Genomic DNA, 21,987 nt, shown 5'->3' on the forward strand with positions numbered 1-21,987 from the left:
ATTACAAGGATCTACATGTGACCTCCTCCCTGGGGGACGGACAAGAGAAAAGTGGGTGAAGGGAGACGTCGAACAGGGCAAGGTATGACAAAATAATAATAATTTATAAATTATCACGGGTTCTTGAGGGAAGGGGGAGCGTGGAGGGAGGGGAGAAATGAGGAGCTGATGCCAGGGGCTTAAGTGGAGAGCAAATGTTTTGAGCATGATGAGGACAATGAATGTACAAATGTGCTTTACACAATTGATGTGTGTATGGATTGTGATAAGAGTTGTGTGAGCCCCTAATAAAACGATTAAAAAAAGAAAGAAAGAAAGAAATCCAGGATAGATCAATAGAGGCAGTAACTGGATTGATATTTGCCTCGGGTCATGGCAAAGGAGGATATGGGGAAATAGGGAGCTAACAACGAGTATGATAAGAAAATATTCTGAAATTGATTGTGGTGATTTTTGCACAAATCTTCTGAATATGACTGAAGGATTAAATTGTATAATATGTGATGTATATGCCAATAAAACTATTTTTAATGATAAAAAAGAAATATTTACCCAAATAAATGTACTTCATTGCAAACTGGAGGCCAATGGAAAAAACTTACTAAGAAGAAAGCACTGCTTGAATTTTAACACAGGCTGTCTACTGTCATCTGCTTGTGCTGTCAAATGGCTTTGATAATTTCAAAGATATATAGAACTAATATATAGAAGTGTTTCACCCATACTTTTCATAGTTCAAATCCATCTAGAGGCATCTCAGAAGATATACCTGGTAATCAGCTGCTAAGAAGTCAGCAGTTCTCAACCTGTGGGTCGCGACCCCTCTGGGGGGTTCTAATGACCCTCTCACAGGGGTCACCTATGATCATCAGAAAACACATAAATATTTCACAATATATAATTACAAGTTGTTTTGTGATTAATCCCTATGCTTTCCCTGTTCAGTTTATAACAATGAAAATACACCCTACATATCAGATATTTACATTACAATTCATAACAGTAACAAAATGACAGTTATGAAGTAGCACCAAAAATAATGTCATGGTTGTGCTTGAAAGGGTCGTGGCCTGAGGAAGGTGGAGAGCCACCGCCCTAGGGCACAGCCATGAAGACCCCATGAAGCACATCTGTACATCAATGTTGTGGTGTCTGTGCTGGGGGAGGGATAAAGGATGAAAGTTTGAACTAAGACTATTTTAAGGCATGGTAATGGTGAATTTTCATGTGACCTTAATAAATTATATTATTTAAAATGTGTCAGAGAGGTCCTGCTTGAATTTAATAGCTAATATTAACTTATAATTTTGTATGCCAATTTGTATGCAATATAATGAAACTCAAAAAAGTAGCTATAAAGTAATTAATACATTAAATACATTCCTTATGATACTTTTACCTTCAATCTGATAAGCACACCCTTTACTCATGGATCATTCACAGCACAGAACACGGTCAAGTTATCACAATTCCACAGCTGGTGAAATCCACATAAACAAGCTTGCCTAACATACAGAATGAGGAAAGGAGACTAATATTAACTGAGCCTGTACCGTACACTGAATAATGTATGGTATTTGACTTAATCCTGAAAACATCATTCTGAGTTCAGAGAAGACTGCAGCTGGAGGAGATTACTTTACCTACCTAGGAGCACTTGGCTAAGTGACAGAACTGAGATGTAAATTCGGGTCTGAATGCCAGAGGTCATGTGTCTTTCCGCTACACCCTGCTTTCTCTGTAGACTCTGCTTTAAAATATTTGAGGCTTAGAAATTATACTTTTTAGAATATCAACACAGGACTGCAGGACATTTCTAATACATGATCAATACTTTGGCTACATATTGCTACATACCCTACCAAAGATTAAATGCAGCATCAGGATTGAGGGAGAGCTCATGGACAGCCTATGATTTGTAGCCGACACATCCTTCCTTGCTGAAAGGAGGACTTAGCACTAGCTGATGAAAATCAGTCTGCAGCCTTTAATATGAATTGCAATACAATGTAAAGAAAATCCAAATCCTCACGACTGAAGCAACAGACACTACTGTGATGGATGGAGAAAAGACTGAAGCTGGCAAGGATTTCATTTTACCTGAATCCACAATCAATGTCCATGGAAGCAGCAGTCAAGAAATGAAATAATGCACTGCGCTGGGCAAATCTGCTACATACAACCTCTCTGAAGTTTGAAAGAGCAAAGGTCTCAGTCCGAGGACTAAGGTGAGCCTGACCTACACCAAGGGATCTTCCACTGTGTCGGACAGTCATGTGGTTCCTCATGCCTGTACCATGCCTGTAATGACAAAGTCAAGAGGGCTGCTGCTGCGCCCCTTGTTAAAAAGACCATTTCAAGAGCTACCTTGAAATACCGCGCTGACAGGAAAATATCAATGTGTGTACAAAACCAAACCACAAACTCACTACCATTGAGTCAAGGCTGATTCATAGCTACACCCCGGTGGGTTTCTGATTCTGTAACTGTTTATACCAGTAGAATGCCCAGTCTCTCTTCGGAGGAGTTGCTAGTGGTTTCGAACTGCTGACCTTGCACATCACATTCCAACGAGTAACCACTACACCAAAAGGACGTATGTCTACAAGGAAGACTAGTTAATATAACTATTATTGAAATTTATGCACCAATCACTAAAACCAGTTATGAAGAAATTAAAGACTTACACTAACTTCTTTAGTCTAAAACTTATCAAATATGCCATCAAGATGCACTGATAATTAATGGTGATTAATTATCACCATTTGTTGACAAAAGTTGGAAACAAAGAAGATCAGAAGTTAGAAAATATGGCCCTGATAATATAAACAGAGTAGAAGAAAGAACTTTGCAAGACCAACAACTTCTTTATTACACATATTATTTTTCAATAATGTAAGCACAGTGACTATACATGTGGATTTCAGCAATCGGAATATACACAAGAATCAAATTGACTGCATCTGTGGAAAGAAATGATGGAGAAGCTAAAGATCATCAGCTAAAACTAGGCTAAGGGGGCAAGTTGACGCTGAAGAAAATGAAAAGAAGTTCCCAAGACTCAAAATATGGCCTTGAATTTAGAGACTATCTCAAAACAAATTTGACACATTGAACATCAATGATTAAAGACCAGACAAGCTGTGGGAGTTTATCAAGAACATCAAACACGAAGAAAGCAACAGGACATTAAAAAGACAGGTAAGAACGAAAAGACCAAAGTGGATATCAGAAGAGACTGTGAAGTTTTGATGAAGATCAAAATTGGTCTTGATTGTAGAGTGGCTGAAGCAAATGCAAGAGACGATGAAGTAAACGAGCTGCACGAGAATTTCAAAGAGAACCCGTGAAGACAAAGCAGATTATTGTAATGAAATGTGCAGAGACCTGGAGTCTGCATTCTAAAAGAATCTCCACATTTCTGGAGATGGGGGAGTCTGCGGTGAGGGAGTTACATTTAATCTCCAAGTGGAAACACTGAAGGAGTCCAAGTGCAAGTTATTGAACATTGCAGGAAGCGTCCAAAGAAGATGGCAGGAGTACACAGAGCCATTGGAACAAAAAGAATTGGTGAAATTCAACTATTTCAAGAGATGGCACATGATTAATAATGGATGGTTTTGGAGGAAGAAACTCAAGCTAAAGTAAACACATTATCAAAAAAGCAAGGCCCCAGGAAGTGACAGAACAGGAGTTGAAATGTTTCAACAGATGAGGCAGCACTGGAAGCACTCACTGGACACACCAAGGAATTTGGGGGGCAGCGGCCTGCCCGACCGACTGGAAGAAATTCGTATTTGTGCCCCTCCAAAGAAAGGCGACACAATGCAGAAATTCTCACACAGTATCGATCACGTCACATGCAAGCAAAATTATGAAGATAATTCACGAATGGTTGCAGCAGTACATGCACATGGAGCTACTAGAAATTCAAGCAGGGTTCAGAAAAGGACATGGAACAAGGGATATCATTGTTGACATCAGATTGATCTTGGCTGAAAACAGAGAGTATCAGAAAGATGTTTACTTGTGTTTTATTGACTATGCAAAGGCAATTGACTGTGTGGATCACAACAAACTATGGATAACATTGCAAAGAATGGGAATTCCAGAACATTTCATTTTGTTTTTGTAGAACCTGTACACAGACCAAGAGTCAGTCCTGGAAACAGCACAGGGCTAATGTATGGTTTAAAATTGGAAAAAGGTGCATGTTTGCAATGCATTCTTTTATCATACTATTCAATCAGTACGCTGAGCATGCTGAGCAAATAATCCAAGAAGCTAGATTATATGAGGAAGGCTCATTACAACCTCTAATATGCAGCTGAGGGAGCCCTGAGGGCACACTGGGTGACACGCTGGGCTGCTAACTGCAAGGCAGCAGAGAAGCCAGCAGCAGCTCCACAGGGGATTCCTACTCCTGTCAAAATTTACAGTCTTGGAAACCCACAGCGGCAGATCTACTCTATCCTATAGGGTCACTGTGAGTCAGAATCTACTTGGTGGCATTGAGTTTAATATGCAGGTGACATAACCTTGCTTGGTGAACATAAGGATTTGAGGTACTTATTGATGAAGTTCAAGAACTGTAGCCCTTAGGAGGGGCAGTTCCAAGAACCCCCTATGACTAGTGGGGAGATAATCATAGAAGTCCGTGGACAGACTTGGAATTATGTATACATGTGGGGTTTTTTTATTAGCTAGTTTTTTCCCCTCTTTCATTCAACCCTTTGTTTTCGTTTTTTGCTTTGTCTCTGTTATTGTTATTTTGCCCAATAATCTAGGATAGGCATGGGAAGCAGCCTGAAGAGAAAGCAACAGGACCAATGATTCTGGAGGAACCTGGGGGTAGGGAGAGGCGGGGAAAGGAGCTGTGAGCAACCAGCTAGGGAATTGAAAGCAACAACGAGGAGGATGGAGAGATCCTGGCAGTGCTGGAGCAACAGCAATCTAGCTGAGAGGAAGGACTAAGAGGCAGAAGAAGGGTGAGCGTGATGGTGGGAGAGGAGGAAGGTAAAAGGAAACAGAGGAAAGATCTAGGAAGCAAAGCTATGGATATGGATAGAGGTATAAGCATAGGTGTGGACTTGTATCAAGTACATTAATTCATAAAAACAGAGGTATTGGCCTATGTACATGTATTTATATGGCAACACATTGATGAAGTGAACAGACTTTGGGCCTCTGCTCAATTCCTCTCTCAACACAAGAACATTTTGTTCTAACAGTCTGGCATTTTGTGATGCTCACCCTCCTGACACTACCGCTAAGACAAAATGGGTGCATAAGCAAATGTGGGGAAAAAAGCCGATGGTGCCCGGCTACCAAAAGATACAGCGTCTGGGGTCTTAAAGGCTTGAAGGTAAACAAGCGGCCATCTGGCAGAGAAGCAACAAACCCACATGGAAGAAGCACACCAGCCTGTGTGATCATGAAGTGTTGACAAAATCAGGTAACAGGCACCAGAAGACCCCAAACAACAACTTATTGTTGAGAACAAGGGGGTCAAAGCAGAGACCCCAAATTCTATCTGTAGACAATAGAACATCCCCTCACAAAAGGGTCACAAGGAAAGGATGGGTCAACCAGGGCGCAGTATATTACCAATGAAACACAATATTCCTTGAGTTCTTTGAGGCTTCCTCAACCCCTCACTATCATGACCCCAGTCCTGCCTTTCACTTCAGGATAAACCGGAGTATGTACTCTGGTACAGATAAGAGCTCGAGATACACGGACTCCAGGTCAGATAAGGATTGGGGGAAGGTGTGGGGAGGAAAGGAAGAAGGAGGAACTGGTCGCAATGATCAACACATAACACCCGCCCCCCTCCAGGATAAACAACAGAAAAGTGGATGAAAGGAGACAGCGTTCAGTGTAACATACGAGAACAATACTAATTTGTAATTTATCAAGGGGTCATGAGGGTAGGGGGAGGGAGTGAAAAAAGAGGAGCTGACACTAAGGGCCCAAACAAAATTAAATGTTTAGAAAATGATGGCAACATATGTACAAATATGCTTGATAGAATTGATGTATGAAATAAGAGTTGTAAGAGCCCTAAAAAAAAAAAAAAAGAAAGAAAGAAAAGAATTACAGCCTTCAGTATAGATTGCAACTCAATGTAAAGAAAATCAAAATCCTCTAAGCTAAACCTATAGACAACATCCTGATAAATGGAGCAAATATTGAAGTTGTTAAGGACTTTATTTTATGTGGATCCATAATTAATGTTCATGGAAGCAGCAGTCAGGAAATCAAGCTATACTTTGCCCTGGGCAAATCTACTGCACAAGTGTCAGAGAAAGGATGTCACTTTGAGGACTTAAGTGAGTCTGACCCATGCCGTACTGTTTGCTTTTTTCTTTATTTATTTTAAAGTCACTTTATTGGGGGCTCATACAACTCTTATCACAATCCATCCATCCATCCATCCATTGTGTCAAGCACATTTGTACATTCTCTGCCCTCATCATTCTCAAAACATTTGCTTTCTACTTGAGCCCTTGGTATCAGCTCATTTTTCCCTTCCCCGCCTGGCCCCACGAACCTTTGATAATTTATACATTTTTATTATTTTGTCATATCTTACACTGTCCAACATCTCCCTTCCCACACTTTTCTGTTGTCTGTCCCCCAGGGAGGAGGTTATATGTAGATCCTTGTAATCGGTTTCCCCTTTCCACCTCACCTTCCCTCCACCCTCTTGGTATCGCCACTCTCACCACTGGTCCTAAAGGAATCATCTGTCCTGGATTCTCTGTGTTTCCAGTTCCTATCTGTACCAGTGTACATCCTCTGGTCTAGCCAGTTTGGTAAGGTAGAATTGGGATCATGACAGTAGGGGGCGGGGGAAGCATTTAAGAACTAGAAGAAAATTGTATGTCTCATCGTTGCTACACTGCATCCTGACTGGCTCATATCCTCCCCACGACCCTTCTGTAAGGGGATGTCCAGTTGCCTACAGATGGGCTTTGGGTCCCTAATCTGCACTGTCCCTCATTCACAATGGTATGATTTTTTGCTTTGATGCCTGTTATCTGAGCCCTTCGACACTCCATGATCACACAGGCTGGTGTGCTTCTTCCATGTGGGCTTTGTTGCTTCTCAGCTAGACGGCCACTTGTTTAGCTTCAAGCCTTTAAGACCCAGACACTATATCTTTTGAAAGCCGGCACCATCAGCTTTCTTCACCACATTTGCTCATACACCCCTTTGTCTTCAGCGATCGTGTCAGGAAGGTGAGCATCATGGAATGCCAATTTAATAAAACAAAGTGTTCTTGCATTCAGGGAGTGCTTGAGTGGAGGCCCAATGTCCTTCTGCTACCTTAATACTAAACCTATAAATATATGCACATACATCTATTTCTCCATCATCATACATAAATATATTTACATAAGTATGTGCCTGTATTTAGACCTCTACAAATGCCCACTGTCGTGTTTTCAATGACCCGTCTGTGTGTGAAAGGAAGACTGAAGAAGAATCGATGCTCTTAATTATGATGCTGGAAAGAATACTAAATACCGTGTACTGCCAAAAGAACAAATAAATCTGTCTTGAAAGAGGTGTAGTCAGAACGCACCTTGGGAAGGAAGGATGGTGATACCGGGTCTGATATAATTTGGATGTTATCAAGAGGGACCAATCCTTGGAAAAGGACAGCGTGTTTGTTGGAGGGTTAGAAGTATAGGAAGTTCCTCAGGAGATGGATTGACACTCTGGCTGCAAAAATGGGCTCCAGCAACAACAATTGTGAGGATGGTTCAGTACTGGGCAGTGCTTTCCTCGGTTGTACAAAGGGTCCCTATGAGCGATGTATTTCAAGTTGGGCTGCTAACCACAAGGTCAGCAGTTCAAACTTACCAGCTGCTCTGAGTGAGAAAGTTGAAGCTTTCTGTCCCCATAGTTTCAGAACCTTGGAGCCCCACAGCGGCAGTTCCAGGCTGCCCTACAGGGTTGCTAGAAGTTGGAACGGGCACGAGGGCAGTAAGTGTGGTTGTTTTTTTTTAAGAGTCAGCAGCGACTTGCTTGCATCTGACAACATCAAAAGCTGACAAAGTCATTCACTATCTTGAAAAACACAAGAAGCTAAAATATTAACTTAGGAAAAATGCAGGAGGTATGGTGGCACAGAGGGTAAAGCACCATGCTAACTGCAGGGTCAGTGGTTCAAACCCACTAACAGCTGCATGGGAGAAAGATGAGGCTCTCTGCTCCCATGAAGATTTACAGTCTCTGAAACTCTAACAAGTGTCCTACAGGGTCACCTTGAGGCAGACTGACTTGATGGCAAGGGGTTTTATTTTTATATGGACCATGTGGAGACCTTGGCCTGTGGCAAGTGTCAGGACTCCGATTCCAGCATTTGCCTCGTGCAACCTGAAAACGCGCAGAGGCATCCGACTTGTTTTGGATCAGCAACTTGCCATCTTGTTATTTATTTATTTTTCTACTTCTGCCTGCTTCCAAAAAGACTGCAGTAGCTGAAGACAAAGGTTGTAACTGAAGATAATAAATGATAGGTTTGTGGGATGGAGAGATGCTTTATTTATTCTAAAACATGAATAAACATAGATTTTATCTGGTGTGATCTGGCAGAATCTTGGATTAATTCCCTTTGGTAGGCATAGAAATAGATTAGGAAGAGTTGAAAGGCTAAAACGTTTTAAAACAATAATGTGTAAGAAAAGTGTTTAGAAGCCCTTTTCTTCTGAGACACTATAAAGATAACACACTAGGAGAAAATGGTCCCACCTTAGCAAGGTGGACTGAATAACATTTCACTTTAAAAATACATTGTTTATGGAGCTGTCTCTCTGTCTCTTACATGTTTCCACAGCAAACAGATGGGAAACTAATGCATTGCTTATCTTTTCAAAAACAGAAGTCTGGTTATTAATCCAGAAGATTTCATTCATCCAACATTGTTGGGGAGAAAGGGATCTTATGTAAATAAAATTTACATAGTAATTCGTTTACTGGTTTAAAGTACAGATAAAAAATACTGCCAGTTTTTTTCTCAACTATATCATACTTTGTCTTATACAGACATTGGACATAATTTTTTCCCTTGATGCATCAGGGCCATCAATAAATTAAGCAAAGGTTACTTGGCTTGGAGTCAGGCAGACGTGTGTCCAGAACTCTCCTTTGTTTTATGAACTGCTAGCTAAAAAAAAAGTGTTTGTGATGTAGTACTTGTGTGCAAAAAAAGAGGTCCTGAAACAAGTAGGGTGTAAAAACAATGTCCAGTGTCCTTAAGCTTTTAAGGCTGTTGTACCAGGTTTTTAACAATATAGCTTTCTGCCACCCAGAGTCTGATTATCCAATAATCGAGGTAAACACTGACTTAACTTGTGCTTACTTACTAATTTTAATTTCCACCATATCAAATATTTTCCTTCTAAGTATGGCTGGCATCCGTCTCCCAAACCCAGCACTTCCTGCAGACTCAAAAGGATCTTTTCAAATTAACAAACTCTGACAGTGCTCAAGTTCCCAGTAAGAAAGGTAAGCATGGGCTTATTGGTGCTTGCTTACTTGTGCTGACTGTACAAATGAGTAAGAAAGCAAAAATAAGTCCTTGCTTACCTTGCTTACTGGGTACTCCACACCTTCCCCAGCTTTCTCAAAGTACGATTTACAGCAGTTTGCTTTTCCAAAAGATCTACATGAAGGGAGAAAGGAAGGGGATATCAACCAACCCAGGGACAAGGGAACAACACGTGAACTAAAATCAATGGAGAAAAGGGCCAAGGATGCCTAGTGGGGCTTAATCAAGGGCAGTGTAACGCGAGGAATTACTGAAACCCGAATGAAGGCCGAACATGATAGTGGGACAAGAGGAACGCTAAAGGAAATAGAAGAAAGAACTAGGAGGCAAAGGACATTTATAGAGGTGTAAATACAGGCACGTACATATATAAATATATTTATATATAAGGATAGGGAAACAGATCTATGTACTTATATTTATATGTTAAGTATTAAGGTAGCAGATGGACATTGGGCCTCAACTCAAGTACTCCCTCAATGCAAGAACACGTTGTTCTACTAATTCGGCATACTGTAATGCTCACCTTCCTGACATGATCGCTGAAGACAAAATGGGTATACAAACAAATGTGGTGAAGAAAGTTGATGGTGCCCGGCTATCCAAAGATATAACATCTGGGGTCTCAAAGGCTTGAAGATAAAACAAATGGCCATCTAGTTTGGAAGCAACAAGACCCACATGGAAGAAACACACCAGCCTGTGTGATCATAAGGTGTCGATGGGATCAGGTATCAGGCATTAAAGACACAAAACAAAAAATCATATGGATGTGAATGAGGGGGAGTGCAGAGTGGAGACCCAAAGCCCATCTGTAGACAACTGGACACTCCCTTACAGCACGGTCACAAGGAAGAGATGAAACAGTCAGGGTGCAGAATAGCACGGATGAAACATACAACTTTCCTCTAGTTCTTTAATGCTTCCCCCCTCCCCACTATCATGATTCCAATTCTACCTTACAAATCTGACTAGACCAGAACATGTACACTGCTATAGGTAAGAGTCCACAACATGGGAATCCAGGACACATAAACCCTTCAGGACCAACAATGAGAATAGAGATACCAGGAGGGTAAGAGGAAGGTCGGGGGAGAAAGGGGGAATCGATCACAGTGATCGACATATAACTCCCACCCCAGGGGGATGAACAACAGAAAAGTGGGTGGAGAGACAATGGATGATGTAAGATATGAAAATAATAATTTCTAATTTGTCAAGGGTTCATGAGGGAGGGAGGAAAAAACGAGGAGCTGATACCAAGGACTCAAGTAGAAAGAAAATGCTTTGAAAGTGATGATGGCAGCATATGAACAAATGTAATTGACACAATGGATGGATGGATTGCTATAAGAGCTGTAAGAGCCCCCAATAAAATGATTTAAACTTTTTTAAAAGGTCTGCATTAATTAGTATCTGTTTTCTCTAACGGGAACAAAGATGAAGAGGATTTTTGATTTTACAAAAGAGGTGTAACTTGAACCATTCCCCAGCAGCACCACCTCAGGGCAACTAGAGGGGGGTCACCAAGACCTTACCAGGATCCCCTCCTTTCAGCAGCACGCTCCCACAGCTCGGGATGGTGTCCGGGAACACCGCATGTTGGTGCTCTTGTGTCTGATTTGGTGGGATAATCTGGGGGTCTGGGAAGGCTTAACAATGTTTCCCATGTAAGCTACTGATAACTGAGTCTTCAGTTGATGCCGTTTCCGCTTACAAAAGTTTTCAGTGGGGAGATCCCCTTGCAGAGGGGTCTCGGGGAGGAGATGAGCCAGTCAGGGTGCGATGTAACAATGATGAGAAATACAACTTTCCTCTAGTTCCTAAACGTTTCCTCCCCGATCCCACTACCATGACTCGAATTTGATCTTGCAAGTCTGGCTAGACCAGAGGAGGTACACTGGTACAGATAGGAACTGAAAATACAGGGAATCCAGGATGGATGAGCCCTATAGGACCAGTGGTGTGAGTGGCAAAACAGGGAGGGTAAAGGGAGAATGGGTAGGAAAGAGGGAACCGATTACATGGAACTGTGTGTGACCTCCTCCCTGGGGGACAGACAACCAAAAAGTGGATGAAGGGAGACGTCGGACAGGGCAAGATATGACAAAATATCCATTTATAAACTATCAAGGGCTCATGAGGGAGGGGGGAACGGGGAGGGAGGGGAAAAATGCGGACCTAATGTCGGGGGTTTAAATGGAGAGAAAATGTTTTGAGAAACAATGTACAAATGCGCTTTACACATTGATGTGTGTATGGATTGGGATAACAGTTGTATGAGCCCCTAATAAAATGTTAAAAAAAAAAAAAGTTTTCAGTGGGATGTGTTACTTTCAGAGAGCAAGAAAACCTGTAAATATTTCATGCATTACCTTTAAGGTTTCTTTTTTCTTTCCTTCAGTCTTTTTACCTCTAAATGTTTGCCTCAAAACTTTTTTTCTGAATTACTAAAATAATTTTTATCAGGAAGGCTTTTACTTGAAAATGTAGAATCACAATGCAAATCAGTGGGAGAAGGGATATTTGAATTTATAGAAGCAAGCTTGTGCTCCTTAGTAGAAATGAACCTTTTATTAATAAAAAACTAGACTTTTGAAATACTTATTATTCTACAGTGTGTAACGAGTTGTCTATTAAAATGAATGGAAAAGAGATCTTTCTTAAACTTTTTGATCATGATTCAAAAAAATATTTATCTTCCCTAACATCAGCGAGTAACTCAATCTCAGGAGTTTGTGAACAGATTAATCAGAAGATTAGGGCCATTGTTTAAAGTGAAATGTGATAAAAGTACATGCCTTTATTCTCTCAAGGATATAAAAAGATATTTAGACAAGGTATTTAGGGCAGGAAGAATGTTTCCAGGAAGGCAGCCCATAATCTTCTCTTTAGTTAAGCAGCACATGTGAAAGATGGTTCATTGGCAAAGAGTGCAGGATTGTTCAATGTACACCGCTTGTGTTTGTAGATGTACCACCTATGCTATAAAAGCTCGTGTTTGCTGCTTCCAATTATTTCTTGAATAAACTGTCAATAACATTTAGGTTTATCAACCTAAAGAATGCCAGTGTGGTCTCTGAGAGCACAGAGCACAAAATATTTTGTGAAAAGAGTATGGAATTCATTTTCTTATCAAAGGTAAAAGCATTATGCCCAGAGTGTATCCTGACAAGTACATATTAGGCATTACAAGCAAAGGGTATGAGGACCTTCTAGCCATTTGGAGAAAGACAATCCTTTTATTGTACTGGTAAAAAATGCTTTTGGTTTCCTGCCATTAAAGTAAGTGCCAGTGGCATTTTGAGTGGAGTTGAAATGGCTTTACACAATATACTCTTTAAGAGAATAATATACATATCTATGTATATTTACCTTTAAGAATCATTTTTAATACCTAGGGAGATGCTTTTTCATTATACGTGGGGAATGTGCATAATGATCTCTTCCTGGTCAGATATAAATCTTTCTATCTACTTTAAATTTTCTACATATTTCTTGCTTAGTGAGCCAATTCACCCCAATCCCATTTCCTTTCTCAGAAGCAAGCATTTATGAGGGGAAAGGTCCAGAAGACCCCTACTAATTTCTTCTAAATTGAATAGAAGTTTCATGGAGGAGTTTTCATTTCATTTATATGATCAGATTGTGGTAAGTAGAACCAGACTATGCGGATAAACATTTCCATATGCTGCAAAGCCCCAGATCTTTTCCTGAAAGGAGACACCATTCTGAACTCAGGCATACCTGCTGCTACCAGAAACTGCTGCAGCCCCGATGGGCTTGTCCCTTTCTCAGCTTCCCAAAATGTAAGCAAATGGAGTTTGTCCCTTGGCAACTGGAGACACGCTTCCTGTCACCCGATGGGTAGGACACTAGCTCCGCCACACACCTAGACCCCCATAGGTAAACCACACCCCTGTGACCACCACTTGTCCTCCTCCTCTGGGTTTGGAAGGAAGCTTTAGGTAAATGCAGGGAGGAAGGCAGAATGGAGGAAACTCTGGAAATCTCGTTCTTGGGTTAGAGCCCCCCTGAACCCTAGTGGGATCTACAAATGCTTCGACACTCAACCAAGAAGTCTGTGAGAGCTCAGAGTCATCAAGGAGCCTACTTTCACATCTACAAATGATGGCAACATAAAACAATCACTGAACAAAGGTTAATATTGGGACCAGGGTTAATACTTAACGATGGATAGAGATTGGTATACCTTCCCTTCCTCAGGGCTTTGTTGACATGAATTGTGAACGTCGTCTTCTCTTACTAATTTTCCAGGCCAAGAAGTCAGTCCTTTGATTTGGCCCCAGACCAAGTCGCCAACGTTGAACGTCCTTGGCCTATAATGTATCAACTCATTTGAAGAAGGGGAGTCTGGATTCCTTAGATCATCCTCACTACTAATGCTTTTAGCGTCTGATGGACTATGCACACATCCATTCATGCTTTTGGAATTAAAGTCTCCATTGTAATGGATATAGTCTTTGACCAGAGAACTTTCCAAACTATTCGAGGAGCTTGGAGATTGTTCCTCTAGGACTAGGTCATGCTTTGCCGTGCTCAGCAGTTCCCCGAAGCCCCGACTCTGTCGGGCTCTGTTCCCATTAATGTGTGCACATCTCTCCACAGTGTTCTCTAGTCTATCCTTAAAACTCATCAAAGTTCTTTTGTAGTTATTATACCTGAAATTTTCTTCCAGAATCTTGTCCCCTTGACAGTTTCTTGGTGGTAACATTATTGGGTGCTGTTCCCCAGGCAGAAATGGCAGTGTGGAGACATTGTTGGATCGTTCATGACAAGGACTACTGTGTAGATGGCCTGAATGATCTAAAAATTCCTCGCACTTCCACCTGTTTCGCTCCCCTCCAGGACTCTGTTCCCCATCCCACTGTTTTTTGGATGCTTGGCAACTTGCTGATTTGAAATACTCAAACCCATCTCCTTCGTTGGCGTTCTTCCCGTGGTCGAGAGTTGTGGGCAGCCGAGCCCCTCTTGCATTCCTCAGCCTGCCCTCGTGGTCGACAGCTCCCATGTTCCGCCCATGGATGACCGCACTGACAGCACTGGAGAGATTCAACGGGTCACCAATGGAGGCGGTGAAGGCACTCATGGCACTCAGCGCCGGAACGGGGCTGATCTGAGTGGTGCTGTTGACTGCAGTGGTGATGACAACCTGCATACCTTTGCTGGCTGCCTCCACGACTGCTTTGTAAATGGCATCGACGGAAGCATCACCTTGGCCACCCACGACGAGGCCGTCCTTCACCTGCTGACCAAGAGGTGGGTCCATCCGCGGCGGCAGCTCACAAGGTGCATCTTGGAAAGGCGCAAGTGTAGTGTTGGGATTCTCCGGAAGTGCTGTGAGCCCGGGCTGATTGCTCAGTCTTTTGTTTAGGAGAGCCGCATCCTCCTGCATTCTCACCTGGAAGAAACAGACAGGGCGCAGTGAGAGAGAGCGAGTGCTTGCAAGGTCTCACAGGGAAAGACGGACATTTCAAGATATGCCCAAAGACAGGTGAGCTAGTTAATTGTGCCAACCTGGCCGATAAACACATGTGGGGCTAACTGAAAGGCGGAAGGATAAATGGGTGGTGAGCCTCGCCTTTCTAGTTCTTGGGTCTCTTGCTTTGTGATGGTCGCACCAGGGTGCAGCTGCCTTAGCAGTTCCCTGCTTCAGCTTGCAAGATTGACTTCCTACAAGACATCCCCAAGGAGAAGCCGCATGGATCTATCCCGATGCAGCCCTGGGTGCTGGAGCAGCCGTGTGGGGACCCCTGCTAGTGCTGAGATGCTTACACATTCACTGACTCAGCTTTCCTCCTGCAGTCGGCATCATTGCCTCTGTTTTGTGAGGTGGAGGACTTTGTGGACTGGTGCTGGGTTAATTTTGGACTTGTGGGCTTGGGCAGCATTGGGTTGGGATGTTTTCGTGATGCACATTTTCTTTACATAAAACTCTCTCTTATACATGAGTTGCTGTGGATTTGTTTCTCCAAAGTACCTAGACTAATACAGGTTTAAACCACTAACCTTGCATCGAGCAACCCAGTGCTCCATCCACAGCACAACCAGGGCTCCTTACCCTTTATAATATAGATATGTGAAAGTTTTCTATATTCAACTCTACTATTCTTGTTCTTTTTGGTTTCATGGGTTTATGCCTTGCATAAAGAAGCTCCTCTAACACAAAGTTATACACACATGTATAATTTTCTATATTTTCTTCTTATATTCTTTTAGTGCTAATCTCTCCATGTAGGTCTGTAGTCTATCAGGAACATAATTCCGTTTGTTGCACTAAAGAAAGACCATGTGGCTCAAGGCAGGGAGAATGGTCAGGGGAGACTGAAGTGGGGCCCGAGCTAGACTGTGGCCGACAAGCTGGGCTTGCTAAGCGGGCAGGTCTTAATCCTGAGAGCTATGGGAAAGCACAGAAGGGCACAGAAGGTAAGTGGATCGGCTTTTAACCAACAGCTCCCAAAGGACGACTGAGATGTTTTTCAGACAAAACAGTTTACACCAATGGCTGGAACATTTCAACAATGCCCATTAACCAGAAGCAACAGTAGGTGGCGGTGACAGTGTCTCTCCTTCTTTGCCTCCTTTAACCAGATTACGTGTCTAAGCAAATCCAGACAATGTTTTCTACTCCAGTGACCCAGGGAAGGCGAGTACCTGGAAGTTCTGAAAAAGACAAGCCATGGGGTTGTTGTTTGCCGGACAAGGAATTGCGGGCTGTCCTTGAAATGCCTGGAGATTCTGGTAACCCTGGAGAAGCTGCTGTGGCTGCTGAGTTGGAGGAAACATCTGATTGTTGTTTAACAGGGACTGTAGATGCGTCAGTTGATGGTTATTCAAAGTATTATTTAATGATGACATGTCACCTGTAGTTTGAAAAACATACAAGGTAAGTCAGTGTGATTCTTCAGACATGCTATGCCTTATCTTTGTAACTGAGGATTCCTGAAACAAAAACTTAGAGCTAGAATTAAGTGGGTAATTCTTCTTTTATCCTCACATTTTACTGTCCCACTGTTGCCGAGTCAATTCTGACTCACAGGGACACTAAAGAACACAGTAGAACTGCCCAGAGGGTCTATCAGGCTGTCTGTCTTTATGGAAGCAGACTGCCACACCTTTCTCCCAGAGCGGCTGCTGGCTTCAAACTGCTAACTTCATGGTTGGCGGCCAAGCGCTTAACCACTGCCCCACTAGGGCTCCTAAAGTTTTACTAAGTGGTAAGGAAAGCTTAGGTTTGTCATTTAGTTTTATCTTTTATAATTAGTTTTCTGGTTTTATAATCATGGAGAGGCTATTGAGTTGGTGTTCTATCCACACACAAATTCTTCTATATTAAGTGTCTGTGTGATATGATTTCTTAAATTTATTTTTATTAGTGAGCTTAAAATGAAAGGTTGACATTAGTCCTATAATATTTTAGCATGCATAAATCTCTGATCAGATGATTTGGATGAGTGGTCCCGATCAGGCCTAAGTCCTTGTTTAAATATTTCTGTTTTCAAGTCAGAATCATCAATCAATATCACTCAATAGTTTTAGGGACTTGTGTTAGGAAAATACATTTTATATGGAAGTAAAGATTGGTCACTAAATTAAAGCTGGAAAAAAAAGCTAACAATATAACAGAAAACTTATGCTTGTGTCATATTTTTAAGTAATATTTAAGTTCAACTTCATAATCCTTAAAAAGAATGGTTAGAGCATCACATTATCAATTAATCATTAAAATTTTATGGAAGGCCTTAAATGAAATTACTTTGACATTATCTTTAGGATAAGCTTAGATAATCTGACCTGAAACTTGAAATATGTACAACTATACTGTTTTTTAGATGATTTAATTCATTGATTTCCATGCTAAATATATGGAATTTTGTTGTATTTTAACTCTCCATAAAGTCAGGAACTATAAATGTTATTATAATTTTTAATATATTGAAGATGCCTTAACAAATCTTCACACTTTAAGGGCATGTGCTTGGAGTTTTTTTATAACTATACCATTGTGGTATATATGATCATATAAATGTTCGTATATATATTACTTAACATTACTTTCTAGCTTGTTGGTGATAGTTATAGCTACTCAATGGATTAGTGTTGAAGACTCTAGAGTCAAAGGATGACCGCTATCTGCAGAGATCTAGCCGCAGTTTTGGGCTGTTTCATTGAACTTGGTCCAGCTTTGAGTGTTTTCATGTCTGACTTCGCAACTTGTTGGGATAAGCATTTATTTTTGCTTATTTATAGAGTTCACTTGGAAAATACTTCCTCAAATTGTTTCCATCCACAGTGCAGTTGCTCATACTAACCCTGTGATGCCGCACCAACTAAAATTCAAATCAAAGAGTTACATTTTAGATTTCAGACCTGTGCTTTATTGCTAGGAGAATAAGACTCTCCTTGGCTCAGGAGAATGATGGGCATGTTAGGTTAGGTGGCATCAGAGTTAGCAGGTAAGAGAAAGCAGGTTAAATTGGCATTTAGGGTTGCTGGAATGTCACCCTCATGTTGGTACAACTGTGATTGTATGTGGGTGTTATTATATTTAGTTCCTTAGGCAAGCTGTGACATAACAAAGCATTTTTTTAAGTGTGACAAAATGTAAATTTTTTTAATTAAAAAAAAGATGAAAAGAGAATTAGAAAAACTTTTCTTTCATAAAAATTTGTGGAAAGATTTCACTTACCAAGCAGACCTGTCCCCAGTAGAGGGTTAAGTAGCTGTGGCACCACAGAGTTACTGTTGAGTTTAGCTGGACCCGTTGTGTTCCCAGCATTATTAGATATAGTCAGCAATGTTTCTGCCATTGACACCACTGCTGTCCCACCAAGTGTTGAGACAGTCAGTGCTGCCACTGCTGATGATGTAGTGGTTGTGGTAGTGGTTGCCTGGGAGGTTGCTATGGAAACCTCTGGATGATTAGCCGTGTTGGCCGATGCCGAGTTCAGGACACCTCCCAACAGCTGGGGATTCAAGACCATTAATCCTGAGGCCCCAGTGACAGCTGGGAGGAACAGGGGGTTAAAAGTAGTGTCACTGCCTGCAAAGCTTGGTAAAGGATTCCCCAGGGGGCTGGTTAAAAGGGTCTCAGCTCGACTGTTCTCTGACTGATTGCTTGGCACATGGTCTGGTGGGGCTGTCATCTGTGTTAATGAGGGTAAAGGGGTATTTTGCTGTTGCAAGAAATCTGAGATGGTCAGATTGAAAGAAGGCAGGGGAGGCATGGCAGCTGCTTGGGCTTGGTTCTGAAGCAGGGCTGCTAAGAGCTGAAAGTGGACAGGCTGCAATACCTGCCCATCCATGTCACTGGAGAGAAAAGCTAACGCAGCGTTTACATTCGGGTTGCGAAAACCTAAAGGGTGGAGGTTGATCTCAGACTTGCCTTCTCCTGCTGAAGGCTGGAGGATATTTAATAGATTCTGGTTTAGGAGATGCTGTTGATTCACTGGCAAAGAGATAGGTAGAGAATTGAGGAGGCTGGGGTTCAAGGGGTGTGGAAGATGGTTGTTGGACGTGCTGTTGGGTGGAAAATGAAGTGCGTGCTCCTGGCCAACAAAAGGAAAATCACTCCCAATGGGCAGCTGACTCTGCAGTGGGTTCCCGGCTGCGGTGGTGACGATGACGCCATCTTGAAGAACAGAGGTTGTCTTTGTGATGGCCGGATGACTGGAGCCAGCTATCGCTACGGAGGACGATGGTCCTGAGCCACCTAGGAAACAACAGCGACAAAGCCATGCCGATGAATAACGGCCTCCCGATAGCAAGGAACTAACAACCATCTCAGTTAGCGATGACATGGAACTTCCATGCATTTTAATCCAGCGCATTGTAATCAGAGATGACATGCTACTGGGAAAAGGAGCTTGACTGCAGACTTGAAAATACCCGTTTTGCAAATAAATATATTTAAGAATGTTAGCATTTTCAGAGATTGCTGTTGCTAACTATTTAATAGCCATGTTTTCCCACAGTCAGACGTGGTAAAAATAGGCTGTTTTCATTTGTTCATATGGCTGGATAAAACTTAAACAGTGCTTCATTAAAAAAAAAAGTTTTTGTTTTCATTAAAAAGTGCTTTTGGTTTTTTATTTGTTAAACTAGTACCTGCTCTTAGAGGAGGGGGGACACAATAAGCAAAAAAAACAAGCTAAAGATGCATAAAAGTATAATAGAAAAATGAAAAGTACCTGTGCAGATAACAATTATTAATATTTTGATGTAGTTTCCTTGGATTTCCAATATATATACATATGCAAATATATACAAACATTACAAATACATACATACACTGTTAAACAAAAATTGAATCATGCTATAAATGCTGTTTTGTAACTTTTTCATTTACCAACATATTCTGCTATTTTTTCATGTAATACATATATAATTACAGAATCATTTTACTAGTATCATTTTTGAATATGCCGTAATTAACTTACTCCAAGTTGTGGATTTAACAGTTTCGTTGACATAACATTCAGATACCATACCATTCAATGGTTTAAAATATATGAAAAAGTGTTGTGCAATCATCACCACAATCGATTTTAGAATATTTTCTTCATTCTTATACTCAGTATTATTAGCTCCCTATTATCCTCCCAACCTCTCCGGCCATAGTTTCCCAAGGAACTCTTAATCTAGTTACTATCTCTGTAGAGTTACCTATCCTGGATTTCCTATAACAACGACAACAAAGTAAACATGGACGGTAAGACACAGAAAAACCTCAACCCAAGGGAAAACAAATGACAGTATGCTACTTTTTAACCTAACTATAGCCACAAATAATCCACTTTCCTATGCACTCTGTCTGAGGGTAAGACTGGCCACATCCCTGGTCAATGGTCTGAGGGAATTCAATGTGGGGTGTCTGTAAATGGATTTGGGGCTTTTACTGAAATCCAGAGTCTTCTGCAAACCAAGGGCACAGAGTTTAAGCTCCAATACAATTCTCTCCTTTGATCTTGGATTTTATTATTTACAGTCCTTGGATGACATGGACTGGTGTATGCCTTCTGTGTGGACTTAGCTGACACCTCATGTAGATGGTTTCTTGTTTTAAGATTCTTCCAGAAACCTGGGTACTATCTGACTTCTTCACTCAGTTGTGGATATTTTGATTGACTCTATTAAAATATATATTGAAAGCAACACAATCATTAACATTTTTATTAACACATCTTTGATAGCTTGACAGATTATTTTCTAAAGATATGTTCTTAAAAGTGGAATTCCCAGAACAAAAAGTTTACATATATTAAAAGCTCTGGATACACAATGTCACACTGCTTCCAGCAGTTAATTAATATACATTCAATTCAGTGGATGAGAGTGATTACTTCTCTCACCAACACTGCATACCTTATCATTATTTTTAAAAATTTGGTCACTCCAACAGTGTAAAGATATTCTGTACTTATGATTCCTTACATCATATCAGGCTTCATTTGAATAAGTAAAGTTTTAATATAAAGCTTATATTCTTAAAAGTCATATGCTAGAAGTGAACATTCAGGAACTTATTATTTGAAAATCTAACATCTCAATTATTTTTCATAGTGCTTGTCCAGTCAAGCTGTACACCAGAATCACTTGGAAAACAGTTTAAAAATGCTAATGCCTGAACGCTCCTTCCCCAAAGCTTCAGCCTTGAAAACCGGTGGGGCAGTTCTACTCTAGACTCATGAGGTCAGCCTGACTCCAAATTGATTCTTTCTGCCTACGGTCTTGCCCCTAAGAGATGCATTGTTTCATATAACACATGCATCTGAAATCTTTTTTGTTAGTATTACAATACACACTCAGTTTATCTTAAAATATTAAATAGATATGACAAAATGAACAACTGCAGTATTACTAAAATTTTCTTAAACATTTGAACAAGGTACTATAAACGCTATGCCATCATAACCAACTTTATATTTGCTCATGTTACAACTAGGATCGAGTTGACACACACAGTTTCAGTTGTCATGGTAGTACAAATACGATTTTACATTGTCCTTTTTGTCATGTAACAGAATAACAGAAATGCCTTCCCTTTTTGATATATAGATTTTGCATTTATATTTTTAACCTTGAAACATACGGAGTGGCCATTGATAGAATATCATTCTGGAACTTATATTTTCATCATTATACATAACAGGGGTAAACATCTTCATGCATATCTTTTCACTCCTGTGGATTTTTTTTCCCTAGGAAAATTTCCATCATTGGCATTACCGTGGGAATCAAAATTACAGAAGCAAAAGGTTTTTTAATGTGGAAAAGTCCACACAAATAAAGGAGACGTCATTGGGTAACAGTAGTGGAAGTGTGATAATAACAGTAAAAGTCTGTGAGTATAAATCAGAATATTCAACATGCCTTTTAGAATATCTGTATGGCAAGGCTTTGTC

General features: G+C 40.9%; 1 protein-coding gene across 2 annotated transcripts in view; it reads right to left on the bottom strand.

Annotated features, from left to right (window-relative positions):
• MBD5 (methyl-CpG binding domain protein 5) overlaps nt 1–21,987 on the bottom strand; it is a 176,036-nt gene that overhangs the window by 37,924 nt on the left and 116,125 nt on the right. The window contains exons 6-8 of one of the 2 annotated variants that reach the window (XM_004703834.3): nt 18,969–19,295; nt 16,238–16,446; nt 13,776–14,984 (exon numbers count right to left, since the gene is read on the bottom strand). In XM_004703834.3, coding sequence (XP_004703891.1) covers nt 13,776–14,984; nt 16,238–16,446; nt 18,969–19,295 — 1,745 coding nt within the window. Of the gene's footprint in view, nt 1–13,775; nt 14,985–16,237; nt 16,447–18,272; nt 19,296–21,987 lie in introns of both variants that reach the window. The other variant, XM_045298527.1, reaches the window with a different exon arrangement.

Source organism: Echinops telfairi, unplaced genomic scaffold (genome assembly GCF_000313985.2).
Source record: "Echinops telfairi isolate 266 unplaced genomic scaffold, ASM31398v2 ScPeMD7_4;HRSCAF=17, whole genome shotgun sequence".
Lineage (NCBI taxonomy): Eukaryota > Metazoa > Chordata > Mammalia > Afrosoricida > Tenrecidae > Echinops > Echinops telfairi.